Source organism: Penicillium digitatum, chromosome 6 (genome assembly GCF_016767815.1).
Source record: "Penicillium digitatum chromosome 6, complete sequence".
NCBI classification, from domain to species: Eukaryota; Fungi; Ascomycota; class Eurotiomycetes; order Eurotiales; family Aspergillaceae; genus Penicillium; species Penicillium digitatum.
Window position 1 is genome coordinate 1,918,292 of NC_089389.1, and position 19,681 is coordinate 1,937,972.

General features: G+C 48.3%; 7 protein-coding genes across 7 annotated transcripts; 4 read left to right on the forward strand and 3 right to left on the reverse strand.

Moving 5' to 3' along the window:
- Positions 1 to 292: 292 nt before the first annotated feature.
- On the reverse strand, positions 293 to 2,896 carry Pdw03_5687 (putative sarcosine oxidase; the record flags this gene model as incomplete). Its single annotated transcript, XM_014682682.1, has 1 exon — positions 293 to 2,896. One exon carries the CDS (start codon positions 2,894 to 2,896, stop codon positions 293 to 295), a length of 2,604 nt encoding a protein of 867 aa, XP_014538168.1.
- A 589-nt stretch (positions 2,897 to 3,485) lies between these two features.
- On the forward strand, positions 3,486 to 5,415 carry Pdw03_5688 (Cystathionine gamma-synthase; the record flags this gene model as incomplete). The annotated part of the gene is made up of 3 exons (XM_014682683.2): positions 3,486 to 3,686; positions 3,742 to 4,664; positions 4,725 to 5,415. 3 exons carry the CDS (start codon positions 3,486 to 3,488, stop codon positions 5,413 to 5,415), a joined length of 1,815 nt encoding a protein of 604 aa, XP_014538169.2.
- A 1,145-nt stretch (positions 5,416 to 6,560) lies between these two features.
- Positions 6,561 to 7,504, forward strand: Pdw03_5689 (glutathione-S-transferase theta, GST; the record flags this gene model as incomplete). Its single annotated transcript, XM_014682684.1, has 5 exons — positions 6,561 to 6,587; positions 6,665 to 6,697; positions 6,756 to 6,914; positions 6,969 to 7,090; positions 7,159 to 7,504. 5 exons carry the CDS (start codon positions 6,561 to 6,563, stop codon positions 7,502 to 7,504), a joined length of 687 nt encoding a protein of 228 aa, XP_014538170.1.
- A 697-nt stretch (positions 7,505 to 8,201) lies between these two features.
- Pdw03_5690 (homoserine O-acetyltransferase) lies at positions 8,202 to 9,695 on the reverse strand (the record flags this gene model as incomplete). The annotated part of the gene is made up of 5 exons (XM_014682685.1): positions 8,202 to 8,819; positions 8,875 to 8,900; positions 8,963 to 9,177; positions 9,233 to 9,623; positions 9,674 to 9,695. 5 exons carry the CDS (start codon positions 9,693 to 9,695, stop codon positions 8,202 to 8,204), a joined length of 1,272 nt encoding a protein of 423 aa, XP_014538171.1.
- Positions 9,696 to 10,609: 914 nt separating this feature from the next.
- Positions 10,610 to 12,386, forward strand: Pdw03_5691 (Aspartokinase; the record flags this gene model as incomplete). The annotated part of the gene is made up of 4 exons (XM_066101132.1): positions 10,610 to 10,788; positions 10,842 to 10,922; positions 10,980 to 12,151; positions 12,238 to 12,386. The coding sequence occupies 4 exons, from the start codon at positions 10,610 to 10,612 to the stop codon at positions 12,384 to 12,386; spliced, it is 1,581 nt and encodes a 526-aa protein (XP_065958072.1).
- A 1,281-nt stretch (positions 12,387 to 13,667) lies between these two features.
- Positions 13,668 to 15,812, reverse strand: Pdw03_5692 (Major facilitator superfamily domain, general substrate transporter; the record flags this gene model as incomplete). Its single annotated transcript, XM_014682687.1, has 11 exons — positions 13,668 to 13,854; positions 13,919 to 14,187; positions 14,244 to 14,376; positions 14,444 to 14,612; positions 14,677 to 14,786; positions 14,835 to 14,938; positions 15,001 to 15,052; positions 15,116 to 15,302; positions 15,373 to 15,430; positions 15,520 to 15,540; positions 15,630 to 15,812. 11 exons carry the CDS (start codon positions 15,810 to 15,812, stop codon positions 13,668 to 13,670), a joined length of 1,473 nt encoding a protein of 490 aa, XP_014538173.1.
- A 1,899-nt stretch (positions 15,813 to 17,711) lies between these two features.
- On the forward strand, positions 17,712 to 19,587 carry Pdw03_5693 (Bicyclomycin resistance protein, putative; the record flags this gene model as incomplete). Its single annotated transcript, XM_014682688.1, has 5 exons — positions 17,712 to 18,012; positions 18,137 to 18,466; positions 18,538 to 18,745; positions 18,837 to 19,198; positions 19,295 to 19,587. The coding sequence occupies 5 exons, from the start codon at positions 17,712 to 17,714 to the stop codon at positions 19,585 to 19,587; spliced, it is 1,494 nt and encodes a 497-aa protein (XP_014538174.1).
- Positions 19,588 to 19,681: the final 94 nt, after the last annotated feature.

A 19,681-nucleotide genomic window follows, 5' to 3' on the forward strand; every position in this document is an offset into this window, starting at 1 on the left:
TTGCATTCCTTATATTCCATTGTTTCTTCAAGTTCTTTGAGCAGCAAGTGTAAAATATCCAACACATTAGCTGGAAATATGGAGATTTGAAGACTGTAGATGGACCCCTATAACTCACAATACAGCAATGCTCGACAAAAATTGTCTCGGTTCCAGGTGGCCAAGAAGCCAATTTCAAATCTATCAATTCTAAGGCTTTGGCATCCCTAGGATTTGAATTCTGTCGGCTCGCTTCAATCATTTAACAACTCGGGCACATGATATTGGATGATGCTCCAAAAGAAAGGACGTTTCACCAGCTACGAGACATATCATCCTGCCTCAACGCAGGCCATTCATCAGAAGGGGTGTTGAAGCGAGCTTTCTTGCCTCCGGCGGATGGGTCACGCCACTTGAATAGGTTCGTGTAGCCTGTATCCTTCTTTTCAACCACATCCACGACATGCTCTCCCAGAACTGGCAGGAACTTGAAGCCATGTCCACTTCCTCCACTGGCAACCACTAAGCCCTCCGTGCCTGGAACACGATCAATCAAAAAGCTGCTGTCCACGGAGTCGGTGTACCAGCACAAGCGAGTCGAGAGCGGTAGACCCACAAGATCTGGCATGTTCTCCTTGCAAAATTCGCGAATGTTCTCCATAGCCTTGTTCGGCAGACCTATTGGACTAGTTTCGGGGTAGGAAATCAAGCGCCCTTGAGCGTTGCTGTATGCCAGATTCGTCCACTTTGTCCCGCGGAAACCGATCTTAATCACACCGTCCTGGGTGCGAGGGAAACCATAAATACCCCCGACCTCAGTGCCCTGCAGCTTTTTTCCAGTAAGGCGCCAAGACCAGCAAGGGAACTCTGAGGAACTGTACTTCTTCCACAAATCAGGTCGCTCATTCTGAGGTGGCAGTTGGATTTTCACAACACTTCCCGCTGTGGTTTGAAGCAGATCAGCGACCTCTGGAACGATGGATGGAGTCCATCCACCTGCAGCAACGATCACCAGGTCTGCAGGGAATGCAGTGCCCTCGACCCCAGTCTTCACGCCGGTGATTCTAGAACCCTCGCGGATAAATTCTCTGAACGCGAATTGTTTGCCGAGCTTGGTTCGAACTCCCAGTTTCTGGCACAAATGAAGCACCCATGAGCACGATTTGTCCGCGGCAACATATCCACCAGTTCCGTCGAAGATACCATCGATACCAAGCCCTCGTTGCGAGCGATCAAATGGATCGAGCTTGGTCGAAGGAATACCATTCATCCGAGCATCCTCCCTGCGAGACTCGTCTGACAAGCGGTACTGAGTATCCTTGAGGGCCTCGGGGAAACTGTCCTGGGTGGCTTTCTCTTGTGGGTCGAGGCCAGCCAGTTCGCCCGCACGAAGAAATCCACAATTGTCCCAAAGACGATCATGGAAAAAGAGCGAATCGGGCAAGTCGCTTGAATTTCGAACATCCGAGTTCCACTCATCCCAGAGATCAAGGGCCTTGAAAGCAAGGCTTTCGTAGAGTTTCTGTGTTCCATACGAGGCCCGGATGATCTTGTTCTGATCAGCACTGGCTGCAGCACTAGTGTAGCCAGTCTGGTCATAAGCCTCACGGTCAAGAATAGTGACATTTTTGTAGCCACGTCGTGCGAGATGCAGAGCCGTGCTCAACCCGAAGACACCTGCACCTACGACAACGATGGGTTTATGAAACGCCAAGGTATCTTCGGCGACGGAGAACCTGCCTGACAATCCCAAACTCTGACACAACTTGGATGTAACTGCCTGGTCAATCTGATCCACAACCCTTGTACCAAGAGAGATACCCAGCGGTTCAAGAGTGGTCGGTAAGGTGGCAATAAACAGCGCGTCCAATTGTGGGTGGCGATCAATCAAGCCAGTACGTTTCTCTGTAGACACAGACAATGCCAACTTTGATCGCGAGAAAGGTTGATCAGCAGCTTCAGGTAGAACCTCCGCCAGATTGCGTCGAATCTCTCGCTCGGTTTTGGGAGCGAGTGACCAGGCACATGATTCAGCGTCTGACACGTTGACATCGCCGTAATCATTCAATTCCAGGGTACACTTGAACTCTCCGTTCACTGGAGGAAAGACGGTAAATCCAGTCGAAAGGTTGGTCAAGACGGGAATGTCTTTGTATTTCTTCAACACTGAGTCGGATGGCTTGAGCCAGGTAGCATCGTAACCAGTGGCTTTCATCAGCGACGAAAGGCCAAACAGCTTGTGACAGAGAAGATCGTCAGTCACTACAGCGGTTTGAGCTGTGATCTCAGAGCCGCCATTCAGGATCAGTCCCTTAAAAACATTGTCCTCAATAATTGGACGTTGAATATCAACACCAAATTTGAATGTGATATTGGACCGGCCTTGGCACCGACGGTACAGAATCAACAGGAGCTGTCTTAGATCAACAATGGCAGTAGATGGGTCAAATACCGCCTCCTGCCAGCGGGATTTAGGAAGCTTCGAAGTTTCGACGGTCTCAGCATTCGAGGCTGTGATAATGCTCCGGATGCTCTCGGGCGAAGAAAGCAACTTGGAGCTGCTCTTTTGGTCATCAAGGCCAAGTACTGTTCTTCTTTCTGCCAAGATCTTGGTGCTTCTAACATCGCCTTTCACAAGGGCACAGATTTCACCGCGCGTATAGAGACAGTGTCGAAGTTCTGGGTCTTCGCGTAGGATATGCTTGGCATCGGCCTCCAAAGTCGGAATTGCCGAGGACTGACAATCGTTTCGCAGTTGTCGAAGGTCCACTGCCGAGGATGCTTCGCTGCTATCAAGAGTATTCTCGCGTGATAATACTATGATGTGAGTGGCAGGATGGCGCGACGAGAAGGCCAAGGCTGTCGACAAGGCCAAAGCACCACTGCCGATAATGAGGAGATTATCAGTGGAGGCCATTGTGAATGCTCAAAAGAAACCGAGAAGAATGGCACAATTGGCACACCCGATTGTTTCTATCGCAATTGATGTTTGAATTTTCCCGTGCAATTGTAGCCTCCATCGGTCTTGGTGGTCTATAAATACCCCAGTAAGATAGAATCGAACAACCCTAGTGTGCACCCACTCGGCTGACATTCATGAAAATGCCTCATAATGTGCAATACGTGTCTCACGGCTTGACTGGTCTCCTCCTCTGAGTACCTTCTGATTTAGTCAGACAAGGGTCTTCTTGACGCCATACTAAGTTATGCAGAAATACGAAATGGGCTCATGCCGATGCGACCTGGAATCCACATGGCTTTTCTCCACATGGCTATTCTCCACAGTATCCTGGTAGGTCTTGTTTTGCAAATACGAGGTATCGAAATACCATCCATGACAATTTTGAATACCTGCTAGATGACAACAACATCGGGGGCGGACTGTGAAGTGTGGGCGAGCTTGGTAGAGTCAGCAGTAATAAAGCAGGACTGCTGCACGACCAAGGCGCTTCAAAAAAAAAATTTTCTCACTCCTCCGTTCTTGCTCACTCGTCGTTCTAGTCAAGATGCTTATCGACCTCACTTCACTGAACCCACTGCCTCTAACCCCATCAATGGGCCAACCTGTGCCTAATGTGGAACATGCTGTTTCAGTACAACTGCCCACCTGGGATGACATTAAGGAAATGTTTACCGGCGCGCCTCGGGTAAAGAATGCTCAGCTTACTGGCTATCCGCGTTCGTTTATCCACGATGATGTCAAAAAGGTGCGTTTTCTGAAAAACCATGCTCGTCTTTGCTCTGACACAAACCTTGCTTCAGTTTAATCAAGCATGCCTTGACAAGTTCTCCAATGACAAAAACGCATGCTTCTTCTTTCCTTCCCTTGACTACGCATGGGCATGTCGTCGTTTTGCGACATCGGTGGAAATCCACGGAGAAGCAGCTTTACCGGATCATATTTTGTCTATTCGCTCACTTGAGATCGAGCTAAAGCCAGCCAAAGAAGACGAGAGTCATGATTTTATCACTCTCCACGGTGTTTTCTGCCCCAAGGATCGTGAACTGCTCCTTCACACTTTCTGGCGCTTGGTTGGCGTCGGTATTTCCTCCCGTCTGGCTCAAAACCTCAATGCTCGAATGCAAACTCTCCGTGATATAAGTGGTGACACCGCGCGCAATGAGTATCCAACCGTGCGTGGCCGATGGTCTGAGCGCGCTCATCGCAAGCTGTGCCAGCGTATTGCCAATCTTCTTGAGCGGGCTCCAAGCTGTACGACCCGGAGTGAAGTCGTCGCTCGCGATGATGTTTATCTCTATTCCACCGGGATGGCAGCCATTTACCATACGCATCAGCTCCTGCTCCACTGGCGCGGAACTTCCTCTGTGGTCTTTGGTTTCCCATACGAACTCACTCTCAAACTCGTCGAGACCTTCGGCCCTGGAGCAAGGTTCTTCCCTTTTATCAATGAAGCTGACCTCGAGAAACTGGAAGAGCACTTGGCACAGCAATCTGCTGCTGGAACGCCGGTGCAGGCCATTTGGTGCGAATGTCCTTCCAATCCTCTGCTGCGCACGGCCAACATGCAACGAATCCGCGCTCTGGCAGACAAGTTCAAGGCTGCTGTCGTGGTTGATGAGACCGTTGGCGGGTTCGCCAACGTTGATTTACTGGGTGTTGCCGATATTTTGGTTACTTCATTGACCAAGAGCTTCAGCGGGTCTGCTGATGTTATGGCGGGAAGGTAAGGGCTAGCGATAACTCTCTGCTGCACAACGTTCGCCTTTCTCACTTTTCCTTTTAGCATCGTGTTGAATTCTTCCTCCCCTTTCTATGAAGCCTGGAAGAATTACCTTGAGACGAACTACCAAAATTGTCTTTACGGTGGTGATGCTCAGAAGCTTGAAGAAAACAGCCGGGATCTGTTGATGCGCACGGCGCACATCAATAACAGCGCCAGCTACTTGGCTGAGGCCCTTCAGCCGCTGATCAACGATCCAAAGAGCGTCATTACTCATATCTATCACCCGAAGCTAGACCCTCAGTCCCAGAATTACCGCTCTCAAATGCGCCAGCCGACCGAAGAGTTTACTCCCGGCTACGGCGGGCTGTTCACCCTTCAATTCGAGGATGCTGAGATGGCAAGTGTCTTCTTTAATGCCTTGAATGTGCACAAAGGTCCATCCCTTGGAGCCCCTGTCACACTGGCCCAGCCTTACGTGCAAACGGTTTTTCACAAGCAGAAAGCCTGGGCTGGGGAGTGTGGCCTGCACGAGTCGATCGTCCGGGTGTCAGTTGGACTAGAAGACAAGCGTGCTCTTTTAGCTGCGTTCCGAACAGCGCTGGCTGTGGCAGATAACTCTAAGGCTTCTCGGGTTCATGGAGCAACCGGCGAAAATGAAGACCACTCTGGAGCCAGCGGAGTGACGGAGAAGGCTGCGACCATTTTGGACTCTACATCTGCGGAGGACATGGCAATGAGCGAAAAGAGGTAGATAGAAAAATTTCCTGGCCTTAATTTCTTGAGGAACTCCAGTATAGTTGCTGCAAATTATAAACAAAGGAACCACTTCTTTTAACGACAACTTGAATATTTGAAACTAGAACTCCGTATCGCCCGCTATCTTGCCTATTGTTTTTGCATAGCATCTTCAAGACACCCTCGGACCCCGTATGTTTCAGAAAATGAACGTTTACCCACATTCGCCACATTGCGTCTTTACTTTGCGCACTGTCCTGCCTTTTTTTGGGACTCTCCACGCGGGTCCAACCTACCGGCTAATCGTACTATGGGACTTCATACAGGAAGCCTCGGATGCAGTCTCGGATAGTAAGGTGAGGGAGTTGATCTAGGGCGCTCGAATAATGCAAGCCGTTATCATAATTGGTAGCCATAACCGATTGGTAGATAGGTACAACATAGAAAGCAGAGGTTTTTTTTTTTTTTACCAGATTACATAATTAAATATATAAATTCATTTTGGAGTTCTGTATGTAATTGAACTGAAATGTGAAAAATACCGTAGAATGGGGGCGGGAGATCCACGCGGGATTTCGTTCCGGGTTACCCGCAGATCCTCAAAGTACGGAAGATAGTGGGGCCTATCCAGTCGGGCCTAGGTCCCCAAACTACAAAATTTTATGGGGACAACAACTTATCAGGGCAATGAAAAGATTATCGTCAAGGAATGAAAATCCGATGTCGGAGTTTTAAAATTGCTTTGAATTGTGTTTGGAAACTCATGCGGATCATCCATTTGCATGTAACGAGATGTCACAAGGAAACGCTGTATTGCCCAGTGAAATTTTCAAACGATTGTTATTTTGAACTAGCTTGACGTCTTACCGACGTGCATATCAAGAAATGCAACATCACGACTTCGCGGAGTACAGGGCTCGAACGTTCCAGATTCGTAATCTCCCTCAGAATGGCATAAGCAAAGACCCATCGGCTTCATTGTGATCAATCAACCCTTGTGGACGATTTTTGGCTTGAGAAATTGCCGAGGAATCTGCGAGAAGACTGTCAGTGGTCCTATATGAGCCAGGCATGGGGTCCTTATAGGGTAGAGGACAAGACATCGGCTGCAGATAATCAAATCTCTAAATCTTCCTGCTCTCTCCGCGCCCTCTTTTCAGAATGGAGTATACCGTCTACGGCTACGAGGTATTTGGTTCTTTTCGGCTGTTTTCGGATAGTTTCTCTTCTTTTTTTCAAATCCAATTGACGTTGTGTGTTCCTAGGGTAATCCTCGAACCCGCATCATCCGCATAGTGGTATGTCCAAGCCAGGCTCTCGGACTTCAAGTTGCCGAACAAGCCTAACCATACCTAGGCTGCGCTTGAGGGAATTCCCCTACATCTGTCAACCGTAGTCCCTCGGATGTATGTCAATACGGATACATACACTTCCGAGTTCCCCCTCAGCCGAGGCAAGGTGCCTGCCTTGAAAGGACCTAACGTGAAAATCACCGAGGTCATCGCAATTGCAAATGTAAGTTATGACCAACGGTTGCGAAGTGTAAGACTGGACTCACAACGTAATAAGTACCTCGCTAGGGTTCACAACCGGGCGAAGCTTTTGGGAAATGGTTCGAACGAGCAAGCCGCGGAAGTTCTATCATGGGTGAGCTGGGCGAACCAAGAGATGCTGGGTACTCTGGCTTCCTGGTAAGTTATGGCTTCTGCCTTGCAGTTTTTGGCTTCAATTATCTCCAGTCTTCCCTAACGATGTGCAGGTTCTTGCCTTTGATTCCGAATCTGAAGAAGCCGGCACCCTACAATGCGCAGGCTGTTGAAACCGGCAAAAGTGCATCCAACCACCTCCTGGGTCTTCTCGAAAAGACCTTGGAGTCCAAAACGTACCTTGTCGGCAAGTCTCTCACTATTGCCGATCTTTTTGTAGCGATGTACCTGGCCCGAGGAATGGAGTGGGTCCTGGATGCCGACTGGCGGGCTTCGCATCCAAACATCATAAAATACTTCAATGGTATCACATCCATTGACCAGTGGAAGACCGTCATCCCGCAGATGAAAATGATTGAGAAGGAGACTCCGAACGAAGATCCATATGCTCAGGAGTGATCTTGTTCCATGAGGTCATGAAATCCGGTTCATCTCTACAATTCAAATTTGTCAATTTCGCCCCCGCCCAGGTGTGTTTTTGTTTCAGAAAGATTTTTCCGTAGATCGCGATCCGTCTATTGCAACCAGCCAAGCGGACTCATAAATCAGACGTGTCAGATTATAATGACCAGTGTGTGGTTTTCTAAAATCATGCTCAAACAGTTCTTTCAAGTAGTTGAATCTAGTTCGACGAGGTTGGTTGTTCTCCGGCCCCACTCATTTAATTTCCGTCCAAAGCCACAATGTACCTATTTTACCACCATAAGCCCAGCCTCCGCTTTGCTCGAATGCACTTGGTTTGAGTTGGACATTAGTGCATTGTTTGAACTTTTTGTTCGGAAAGAAATCGAGAACCTTCTGGGGACCTAGTTTAATCTGAAGGTAGCTTAAGGAAGACACTGCTATCGAAGCAATGAGAGCCCTAACCAAATTAGGAATATTTTTTACTGGGTAAAGGGGTTTAACCCAAATTTACAGTTCTCTTTGCTTTGTAAAAGAAAGAAAACTGTACAACTACAAAGTAGAAAAAAATAGTGAAAGGAAGAAAATGCATCGTTTGATAAAAGTGATATCAGTCCAAAAAATAAGAGCCCATAGCTTACTAGTGCAGCGGCCGTGCTCAATCCCTTTTTTTCTTAAAATAAAAGAAAACAATCTACTCGTCGTATGCTCCGCCCACATTCAGAATCGACCCCAGCCATGATGCACCGCCAATAGTAGACTGCCACATTGTCCTCAAAAGCTCTAGGCCGTCACTAACCGGGGAAACGGACTGTATTTGGTTTCTCACCTGCAGCCTTTGCAAGAAATCGCGAATGAATCCGTTGATTTGCTCCGTCTCCAAAAGAAATCCGTCGTGGCCATCGTCAGAAATGATCTCCTGGTGAAATGAATTTGGGATTCCCCGGTGCAACTCCAATTGCTCTTCGAAGGTGAAAAGCACATCCGAACGAATGCTCAGCACGAGTGCGGGCTGCTTAATCAATGCCAAACTTTCCTGAATAGTAGATGATCGACCACGAGATACATCGTGTGTGTCGAGTTTGTGCGTGAGTGCAATATAACAGTTGGCGTCGAACCGATCAACGAATTTATCCCCTTGGTATTGCAGGTAAGATTGAACAGAAAGTAGAGACAGTCCATTTTTTTGGGTTGTAACGCTTTCTTTCTTTCCCTCATGAAGTTTCCGTCCAAATCGTGCCTGAAAAGACTTCTGACTTCGGTAAGAAAGCATCGCGGCCATTCGCGCGGCTGCTAAGCCCATAGCAGGCGACTGTTTGGCATTAGTATGTACACCATTTTGTTAAAACTAAGGATTTATCACTCACTTCGTCCTGATTGTAGCGTCCGTTGCCTACAGTATGGTATAGTTAGCGGAGTGGCCAATCCAGCAGAGATGTCAAAGATTAAACGGACGGAATCGAGTATCGCTGTATATGCATTGTCGTTGCATCTCTCCCCATCCAATGCCCCATGCGCTGTAGCTCGCAGAGGTCGCAATTGGTATGATACTCTTGACATATTCGGGGCCAAAGTAGGCAAACTCCATTACATGCATCCCACCCATCGAGCCTCCAATAACTGAGAGGATTTGTGTTACTCCGAGGGATTTCAGAGCCAAACGGAAAAGTCTACCGTTGTCAGCAACATCGCTCCAGGAGAGGAAGATTTCCTAGCCAAACCTACCGAACATCGTCTCGGATGCTGGTCAAGGGGAAGTCAGGCCCATAGGAACCCAAGGATGGATCACCATTCTGGTCAGTCAATGGACTGGCAGTTCCATACGGGGACCCTAGGCAGTTCATGCACACAATGAAATACTTTGAAGGATCTAGTGCTGCACCAGGTCCGTATTCCAGAAGAGACCGCCACCACACACCAACTTCTGCACTTCCACTCAGAGCATGGCATATCACTATGACATTATCCCCGGAGGGCGAAAGCGTGCCATGTGTGGTGTAAGCCACGGGGATATTCTTCATCGACCCTCCAAACTCAAGATCAAGTTGTGGTACTCGGGTGATTCTCTGAGTAGGAGGCTCGCATCGTTTCGTATGTGCTGTTTCCATATTTCTGTCTATAGTCTTGTTAAGCCGATCTTTATCCTATGATGACTTATATACATACCAGTTGCAAGGCCAGACACCATCTTTGTGTCCTTGTCTCTAGATACTCGAAAATCTCACCAGCGGAATGGAGGTCGATAAAAGCATGTCTGACACGCAGCAAGGAACCTCAAGGCCAGACCGTGGGGAGACACGTCTACTTGCCTGTGTTGCATAATCGAATAGCGTAAGACTCCGACACAATCTTGCAGAAACACTAGCCTTCCAAAGCATTGAGTAATCATTGAGGCTCCACCGGTTTGGAAGGCCGGTGATAATGTTGATTCTACGGAATTCCATCCAGACCCATTCTTCAATTTCCCGAAAGCAACCTTGGGAGCAATGGCTGCATCAATGGACTTATATCGGATATTTTCGCGTGCACATAAGTGGGTCGTGCAAGCAGTTCTGGAGTTGGAGCCCCGAGCCCAGGTCGCAACGTGCTCCACTTCCTGACGATGATTTGCGCCGGAAGGGCCGCGCGCAAGATCAAGCAAGGTACTCCCGATTATTCCATCAGAATCAGCAGAAATACCGCAAGACGCTCGATTCAGAACAAGATGCATGAGGGCCGTAAAGGAGCTCAGTGGGGCAGAGAGCGGTATTTAATCGGAGTTACATGTCAAAAATTTGCAAAACTCGATACGCCGCCTGTAAATTGTCATCTGAAACCGAATGCAGAAGCCAGATCTTGGCATTCTTCTTCTGTTCAGAGAAAATAATATATACTTGGTCATTCGAATGGCTTAATTGCGGTCGATCTTCGAGTGGCCGGTCTGGACAAGCTGAAGGATTCGCGCTAGCGCACATAGTCCCTCATTTGTCCGTGTTGGAACATACACCTATATGCTGTTCTGTTAATAGCGAGTTGATGAATACTTGAAACCTAGAGGCCACCCGCATTGTTGGTACGAATTCTCAATTCTTACTCGAGCTGTAGCCAGCTTCCACATTCATCATGGATGCTATCGATCTCTATGAGACACCGCCATTGGCTCTGGGCAAGCCAGTTGGGATGAATCTTCTATCTGGACTCAAAAGCCTCGGCCCATCCACCCCACTGCCTTGGGTTGTGCAAAAGTTCGGAGGGACAAGCCTTGGACACTTTGCCTCCAAGATAGTCAAGGAGGTTATTCTGTATGTGACATGCCCCAGAAACAGAGCTACGCCAGATCCTTACCGTTACCAAGGCCAGAGGCATTGGAAAATAGAGTGGCCGTCGTCTGTTCAGCTATCAGCCGATCAACTAAAGATAATGGCACAACAAATAGGTAAAGATACATTGTTCATGAACGCAGGGATCAGACATATCATTAATGCATGACCAGACTACTCCTCGCTTGCAGTCGGCTTGAAACGGATGGCGCAGACTTCTCTAAGATTATCGACGATGTACAGCTCGAACACATCCAAGGAGCTGAGCGAGATATCCAATCACTGGAAATTCGGACCCGGCTGATTGAAAAAATTCGATCCGAATGCGCTTCTGTGGTGAAGACACTCAATGCAGCGTACTTCCTGGGTGAAATCAGCCCTGCGTGTGTGGGGAAGGTTGTCAGCGCCGGTGAGAGACTGAGTTGTCACTGTCTCGCGGCAATCTTACAAGAACACGGATGTGAAGCAACCTGCGTCGATGTTAGCGAGTTGATCCCATCGACGGCAGCTCCAGTTAGTTGGACGGACAGAGGATTTGTGGACGCGGTGGCTGCAGAGCTCTCACAAAAAGTCTGTTCTGTGCCCGGCATTCCTGTCATCACCGGTTACTTTGGACTTCAGCCCGCAGGAGCCTTGCTCGATCTTGTTGGACGTGGATATACAGATCTGTGTGCAGCACTCGTTGCCACGGGCCTGAATGCTGTCCGATTGCAGATCTGGAAAGAAGTTGATGGCGTTTTCACGGCAGATCCTCGCCACGTTCCAGATGCGAGGCTACTCTACTGGCTCACAATTTCCGAACTGCGGAGTCTTACATTTTACGGGTCCGAAGTGGTGCACTGCGCAGCAGTTGATGTGGCGAGGGACCGAAATCTCACCATGTCCATTCGCAATGTTGCTGACCCACTGGGGCCCGGGACCCTTGTTACCCCTAAAGTTGATGCTTCAAATGACCAGCTAGTGGCTATTACCAAAAAGAACTACATGGCTATTCTGAGTGTCCGCAGCTCGGCCGGTACGTCAGGCTTTAAGTTTCACAGCCTCATTTCGAATATCCTGCAGAAATGGCAGCTTACTGTGGAGCTGGTCACAACCAGTGAATCCGGAGTCTCACTGGCGATTCCTATGCCAGAAAATGAAGCTTACGGTGCTCATCAGCCGGCGGATGTAAGACTTTGGTGGGCCATCGAGGCGCTCAAAGTACACTCCACTGCAGTCAAAGTCAGCAAAAACATGGCTCTACTCTGCGTAGTTTGCCGACTCGCGAGCTCCACAGACTTTGCATTAGCGTGCATTCTCCGAGTATTAAGCGATCTGAGAGTCCCGGTGAAAATGGTCATGCACGGTGAGTCGGAATTCCGAGGCTGCTGATCTTCCACTTCGGAAGTTCGCGTATAGACTTGATTTACTGAAGTTTTCAAAATGAAATAGGTGCGATTGATGCAATTGTGGGATGCGTAATTGAAGAAAAGTACGCACAATTTGCCACCAAGGTACTCCACCGAGATTTATTCTCGGTACAGAGAGTCGATAGTCCAGTCTCGGAGACTATAGTGCCGAATCTCGACGAGATAAAGTAGCTGATACTGACCCGGAATAACCAGGGTCAATGAGACACGGGATACGAACTCATTTCATTCATGGTTTTTTTTTTGGATCTTTCTAGGCACCAAGACAAATTTTATAATAATCTGATAGTGTAAAGGCAGGCCTATGCCGGGCTTTCCTTCGCCTAGCCCATACTTAGGGAAACCCCGGGAAAGACATGACCCGCCTCCTATCTTTTCCGCAACACCGCCGGGTTCCACCTACAGTTGTAATTACTATTTTAGACATCTGATAAGTGGGATGCTGCTTTAAATCGTTGCCATTCGTTGTGGGTTATGGAATACGGAATTAGGCAGTAGGCAATGGACAATATTTGAAGTTCCAATTGAATCGGTCCAGTTTCCCATTGCAGAATCCTTGTTGGCCTACTGTCACCTTAAGGAGGCATACCACTTTCTTTGCGACAGAACAGTATAACGCGTGACGCACAGAGGTGGGAGGCTCTTTCATCCGCTGAGATAATCAACCGCTCCCAAGGCATCCGACATGACAGGCTGGGAAAACCGAAGAAGTGCCTCCATTCGACACCCCGTCACCAGAAATGTTCAGTCTTGTGATCCTATTGAGCGTGCGTTGTTAATGCGTAGTGAGTTGTGTTTTTCAAGCCATCTCAAATTGATGTGATACCTCATCAGACAACTTTCACAAGGAAGACGCTAGTATCTTGCATTCTTGTTTCTGATAACTTTGATCTTACTTGCCCCGTAGTAGGACCAGACTAAGTAAATTTTCCCGGCGTAAGTGACCATGCTTTCTAGTTTCTTGATACTTTTGAGATTTATCGTATTGGCTTACTTCGGACTATGTCCTTAACTGATATCTGCTGTCCGCCAACCAGCTTTTCCCCTTCTCAAAATGATGTTTTCTGGAAGGCCTTCATAGTTTGATAGTTCGGCAAGGGGATTTTAATTAGAATATAACCTATGTTTGTACTCCAAAAGGGGACTGCCGTTATGACTCAAAAGCCTGCGAAATGAAAGCATCCGTGGGATCAGCGAATCTTCGTGGCATGCAAGTTCGATTGTAATGCTGAGATACACCTAAGGTCTGCTATTACTGGCATCTGTTCTCAGGTCCGCTAAATCAAGATGGGAGCTCAGATTAATTCATATTAAACCCATCTAACAGATACAGCAATAAGGTCGCTACCCACGCTAGAGGCAATAGCACCATTTAAAGTGGCCCAAATCTCACCATCGAACTTAAGCAATCTGCTCAGTGCTAGGCACAGCCATAATTCAGCTAGTTATCATTCAGCAATCGAAGCTAGGTTGCACGATCTTCCTCGAAAATCGTCTTTCAACCAATGGCAACAGCATTCCACACCAAACAATCATGGCAACCACCCAAGCAATTCCAAATGCGTAACCATGGGTTCGTTTGAACCGTGGCGCCTCCGAGGTGGGAAACATGAATTGCTGAGAGACTGTTTCGACGGCACTGGCATAGAACGTCAGCATCAACACCATTCTAACCTGATGAGTGGAGGAGGCACTAGACTTACTAGCCGATTGAGATCATGAGGGAGGTCGATAGCGCACGGAGCTGTCTGTCCCCACCGCAGCAGGAGTTCAGCCATGAACTAATCAAAGGCGAAATGGCGCCATAGGCAGCGCATAGATAGTACATCCCAGTTATGAGGGAATTGTTAGTAGACCAGATGTGGAATACGATGTAGGCAGCGAGTTGCAACAGCCCTAAAAAGCAAATGATAGGTGCGCGCATCTTGAGATAGTCTGCCAGCGTGGAACTGATTAGAAGCCATGCCAGCTCCTGTGCTCAGGATCAGCATTCAAACGATCGGTGGCTAAGTCAAAACCGAAACTTACAATGCATCCGATGACCGTGGGAAGGCTGTTGATCTTCCCAATACTGTACCGGGGGTGACCGTCTACCTTTAGAGACTTCAGGTATAGAGTCATCCACCGTTGGAGGTTGACTCCGCATGTACACTCCATAAAGCTGAGGACCAGTTAGAGTTTCTCAGCCCCGGAATGTAAAGACAAGGGCAAAAGTGGAACAGACTTACCCCCATGCTAGACAAAAGCCATACAGCTGCCAGGAGGTCAAGATTCGCTTAATTGTAGCCATGTTCCACTCCAACTTGGTCGTGGCGCGATCCTCATCTCTGATCCGCTTGATAGACATCAATTGTTCCCTCTCAGTCATCCACCAGGGCCGCTCTCCGTTCGGCTCATCTACCATCGTTCTTAATATTAGCATGGAACGGAGCCAACTATCGGAGCCGGGGCGTTTCCTTACCTGGACAGCAGAAGAATCCGAATATTGCGATCGGGATGCCGATGATGAAGTCGAAAATGAAGACCCAGCGCCAAGAGGCAAGGCCAAGTCTGCCATTCATATTCTGATGCCTAGAACCAGATAAGTATGTCTTCCACACATAATTCCAATATACTTACAGTCCGGCCTGGATATAACCTGAGAACATCCCGCCACCAATGGACGCAAACCAGTAGAGTGCTGATCGTCGACTGATCTCTGACTTGCGGTACCAGCTTCCGATCTGACGGTACGATTAGTTATCCACAAGACTAATGAGGGAGCACCAGTGCGTGAAAAACATACCATGTAAAAGGCACCCGGCATTGCCCCAGACTCAAAGAGGCCGGCAAAAAACCTATTTGGTGGTATGAGAATTTTTGTGACAAGGCTCGGGTGGGATGCTGGGCAAAATACTTACCGTAAAATGTAGAGTGTCTTGGCATCCTGCACCTTGTACATGAACAAGACGAAGAAGGACCATATCAGTGTGCTGACCGGCAACAGGTATCGCGGTCTGACAACTGTCAGTGCCATTGTGATAAATGGTCCTCCGACCATGATGCCGATGTTGAAATAAGTTGTGAACCAGTTGAGTTCATTTCTCCCTGCAAAGAGATCGCACGATTAGTCATGATCTGGCGGTTTTTTGCGCCCTGTGGAAGTTGGCTGACTTACCCAGCTTGAGGTCCTCTTTCATCCCCGAGACGTACGCGTTGGTCACATTCGTTTGGTCCTAATGTGGGGGGTAAATACCTATCCTGATTTCGAGTTCGCAAGGGCTTTGGATTGCCAGGCCTATCTTCAAAACGACGGCATACATACCAGATACTTGATGAAAAAGGTCTAAACAGGGTAAACCATGTTAATGACTGAATCACACAGAAATAGCATCGGGGGGGGGGGGGGGGGGGGGGGGAAGCAGGAGAAAATACCAGACAAGAGTAGAGTAAGATGAAAAAATCGATCTTGAAGATCAGCCACTTCTCCTCTTTGGAGGTCCCTGGCTCGTGCCACTGCCACCATCGTCGTTTAGATGTAATTTCTCCGCTAGGCAAGAAATCGGGTTCAGCATGCGCATCCACCGAGGTGGATGCCGCTTGATTCTTGTCGAACATGTTTTTTTTTTCGCTGGGAAATTTTCTGGCACTGGAGGGATTACAGCTCTTACTTTAATGCTTGTTGACGGCGAACTAGACTTGGTAGCTGTGGGGACCTTGGGGATGATCATCTACTAGCCGGTAGTGGGACGATGATTAAATTGCTCAAGTGGCAAGTTCAAGCCCCAGGCCCTCCTTCGGGGAGGCCGATTTCAGAAAATAACTAGCCTCAAGATTCCTCTTCTTCACCGTGTTAAAATGTGGTAGAGGTGTATATCTTAGAATCTACTCCCACATCTGTGGGATTCACCCATCTTTCATGGAAGTAGTTTTTTTTGGGTTCATACATCGAGCACATTACAGTATTGAAAACTTCATACCGACTCAAACTAAAAGTAGAATTTTTTTTAAAAAAAAAAATTAGGGTTCGTAACCTTCATTTCTTAGCATATAGTGGGGTCACCCGAGCATCACTGTTACTACCTCCTATCATGAAATAGCGAGGGAATTGGACAATCCAGAAGACAGCAATTCAAGGAACTTGATGCGACATAACACGGAGCACAAAAGACTGGTTCAATCCTCAAGGCTAATGTTAATTCAGGAATATTAGCCGGGGCCCTGTGTCACAGGAAAAACAAGTGAGTGGACCCCACAGGCATAGGGCTGGTGTACCTGAATGATGACTGGAGCAAATCCGCGACACACATGAGGGGGGGGGGGGGGGGGGGGTGGGTCTTTATGGAGGCAACCACCAAAAGGTCCACGGGATTTGACTCCGGGGTTGGGCCTAGCAAGAGGGCTCCACTTTGGTGCGTCGGGCAATTCACCACTGGAGCCGCCCGACCCGTTAAGAAATCGGGGCGGAATTAGCGGGCGGCGATCCACACCCATCCGTTAATCCGTCCATGGCTTTGACAATAGATCACGCTCAACAAACGCTCTCTTCCTTTCTTATAGGCGCCTTTACAATCGCCATCATGCAACTCTATGCACATGCAGCGCTCTTGCTATCCCGAAGATAATTAAGATTTGGCTCAGGCGAAGTACATGTGGTCAGCGACAATCCCAAAGGCTGGCACATCACTTTAGCACTAAGTGTCTCTTTGACCCCTCTGTTCCTTGAAAAGGCCAATACCAAGGTCCTCCTGGATGAATCAGACAAGCTGGAGGATGTGCTAGTCTGATGGCTCAGGCTATTAATCCGCCTACCTCGCGTAGCCAGAAAACCATGGATACGCCGTTCCAGCTGGGCCGAGAACTACGCTAATGCATGCACGCCTCTGGTAAGTAATCCGAATTATTTATTCAGAGGCATCTTCATTCCAGAAGGAGCTGTGAGATGCATTATGACGACTGATGACTAATGATTATCTGTCCTAGTTTGCAGAAAAAAGAAAAAAAAAAGCAAGTGCATGTGCATTAGCGTTGTTCTCAACCGAACTTACCTGGCAGGGTATGGCCGTGACCCGAAATCAGCAGTCTAGAAGCAAGAGATGCGTTCGTGCTGTCAAATTAGCTAAATGTTTGGCCACAGTACTCCGTATGTTTGGCTAATTTAGGGGCGAAAATTTAACCGGCGAAAATCTGATAGGCGAAAAATTGACAAGTCTACTACTAGAGATCCCAGTCTCATCATTGGGGCTTTTCATTGTAATTCAAGCACTGTATTTCACACTATACGTTATTTTGGACGGACAATCTGGAGAGGCTTGTTCTCTGAAAACGAATTTTTCACGGTCAAGGGGGGTACCTTGAAAGTATACGGAGGACAGTCTCTTCAGCCGGTGAAGTGGAACCCCTCAATCCATACAAATCCCGGTTCACTTCCTAGGTGCGGACTCTTCCCCGAAAAGAATTCATTCAGCCGTCAGCCTTGCGACCTAAGGTTGACCGTCGGGACCATTAAATTCCATAATGGAACGACCGCCATCGGTTCACAGTTCGCCTCGATCTTTACGTTTAAAAACTCCGTCTGCCTCTGCCGCTCCGCAAGGGGAAGTCCCAGGCATCCTCGTGACTTTTGAACCAGGGGAGAAATCTAACCCGCAGAACTTTCACCCGGCGTACAAAATATGGCTCACCGCTCAGATGAGCCTCCTGGCTTTGGCCGGCGCTTTAGGCTCATCAATTTTATCCTCAGCCAATGCGGAAATCGCTGAATATACCAGAGTAAAATCAGAGGTTACTTCTCTCACTGTAGCTCTATTTGTCCTAGGTGTGTTCTCTCTCCCAGTTCCTGTGCAAGATTCCTCAGAAAAGTCCGTGGATCTCCATCGATCAGACCTTTGAAGGCACATGCAACGAAACAATGAAAAACACGTGGCTGATCGAATTACTAGGTTGGGCATTCGGCCCTTTGCTTTGGGCGCCTATCAGCGAGGTTCATGGACGTCGGATAGGAATGCTTCCCCCATTTGTGGTAATGGGCTGCTTTAGCATTGGTACGGCGGTTAGCAGGAATGCTGCGAGTGTCCTGATCACACGCTTTCTGGGAGGGATCTTCGCATCGGCGCCGATAAGTAATGTTCCTGCTGCGTTGGGCGACATGTGGTCTCCCGAGGCTCGAGGAATCGCAATGGCATTTGTCTCCATCTGTATCTCAGGCGGTCCAACCCTAGGCCCCATAATTGGTGCGGCGGTAGTCACTCGCCCGAGTATGGGCTGGCGCTGTATGTTCCCTATGCCGCGTCTTGTCTTCCTAAGCGGAGGTTATGGTGATAGCTTGTTCTAACGGCCATAGGGACGGCATACATCGAGGCCATCATCGTCTTTTCTCTTTGCATTGTGTCTTTCTTCTGTCTCCCCGAGACGTTTGCCCCGGTTCTTCTAAAACACAAGGCGGAGAAGCTGCGCAAGAGCACGGGAGATCAACGATATTGGCATCCGCATGAAAAAGAGGAGATCAATGCGAGCAACGTGATGACCAAATATTTTGGCCGCCCGTTAAGGTAAGTCTGATGAGTTTTACCTCTGGAATCTGGAAAGCTCTATCTACCATTTACTCTACTACTGCGAATATTAACCCCCAGAAAAAAATAGAATGCTTTTGACGGAACCTCTCGTGACCTGTATGGCATTCTATGCTTCTTTCACGTACAGTTTGATCTACTTGACTCTGGAGATTTTCCCGATAGTTTTTCGGGAGCACCGGCATTGGTCTTTAATGTCTTCCTCCTTGACATTTCTGGGAATTCTTACCGGTGTTATTCTTGCCGCTCCTTTGAATTTTCTTTTCCAGCCTTATTATAAAAGGGCCGTCAAATTAAATCACGGGAAGGCTGTCGCAGAAGCTCGTTTACCGCCGCTTGTCTTGGGTGGTTTCCTTCTCACAACTGGCTTATTTTGGTTTGCCTGGACAGCAGCCCCAAAGTACCCATGGCCTTTGCCAGTGGTTGCAGCAGGTAGGACTTGTCTTTTCTTTCCGTCGTCCCCCTTCCTTCCTACTTTCCACCATGAACGCTACCAGGTTCCAATCATGGACTGATTACCATTCCTAGGCTTCATTGGGGCTGGCTTTACTTTGGTCTTTCAACAATGCTTGAATTTTCTCGTCGACACATACGGACCCTACGCGGCAAGCGCCGTCTCTGCGAATACTATCCTTCGGTCTGTGCTCGCTTGCGCTCTACCCGTTGCGGCCGCACCGATGGCCCACACCATGGGCATTGGTCCAGCGATGAGTCTCCTTGGGGGGGTTTCCTGTCTAGTACTGCCCGTTCCATTCTTATTCATGAAATATTCCCCTACTCTTCGACAGAAGTCGAAGTTTGCTGTTGTCGATAGCCATTAGCAGTCGGCAAGAAACGCTTATGGAAAGGATCATCTCATTGCTAAGGAAGTGGAATGTGATGCAACTAGATGGAGGTTGATGGACCTCTCTTTGC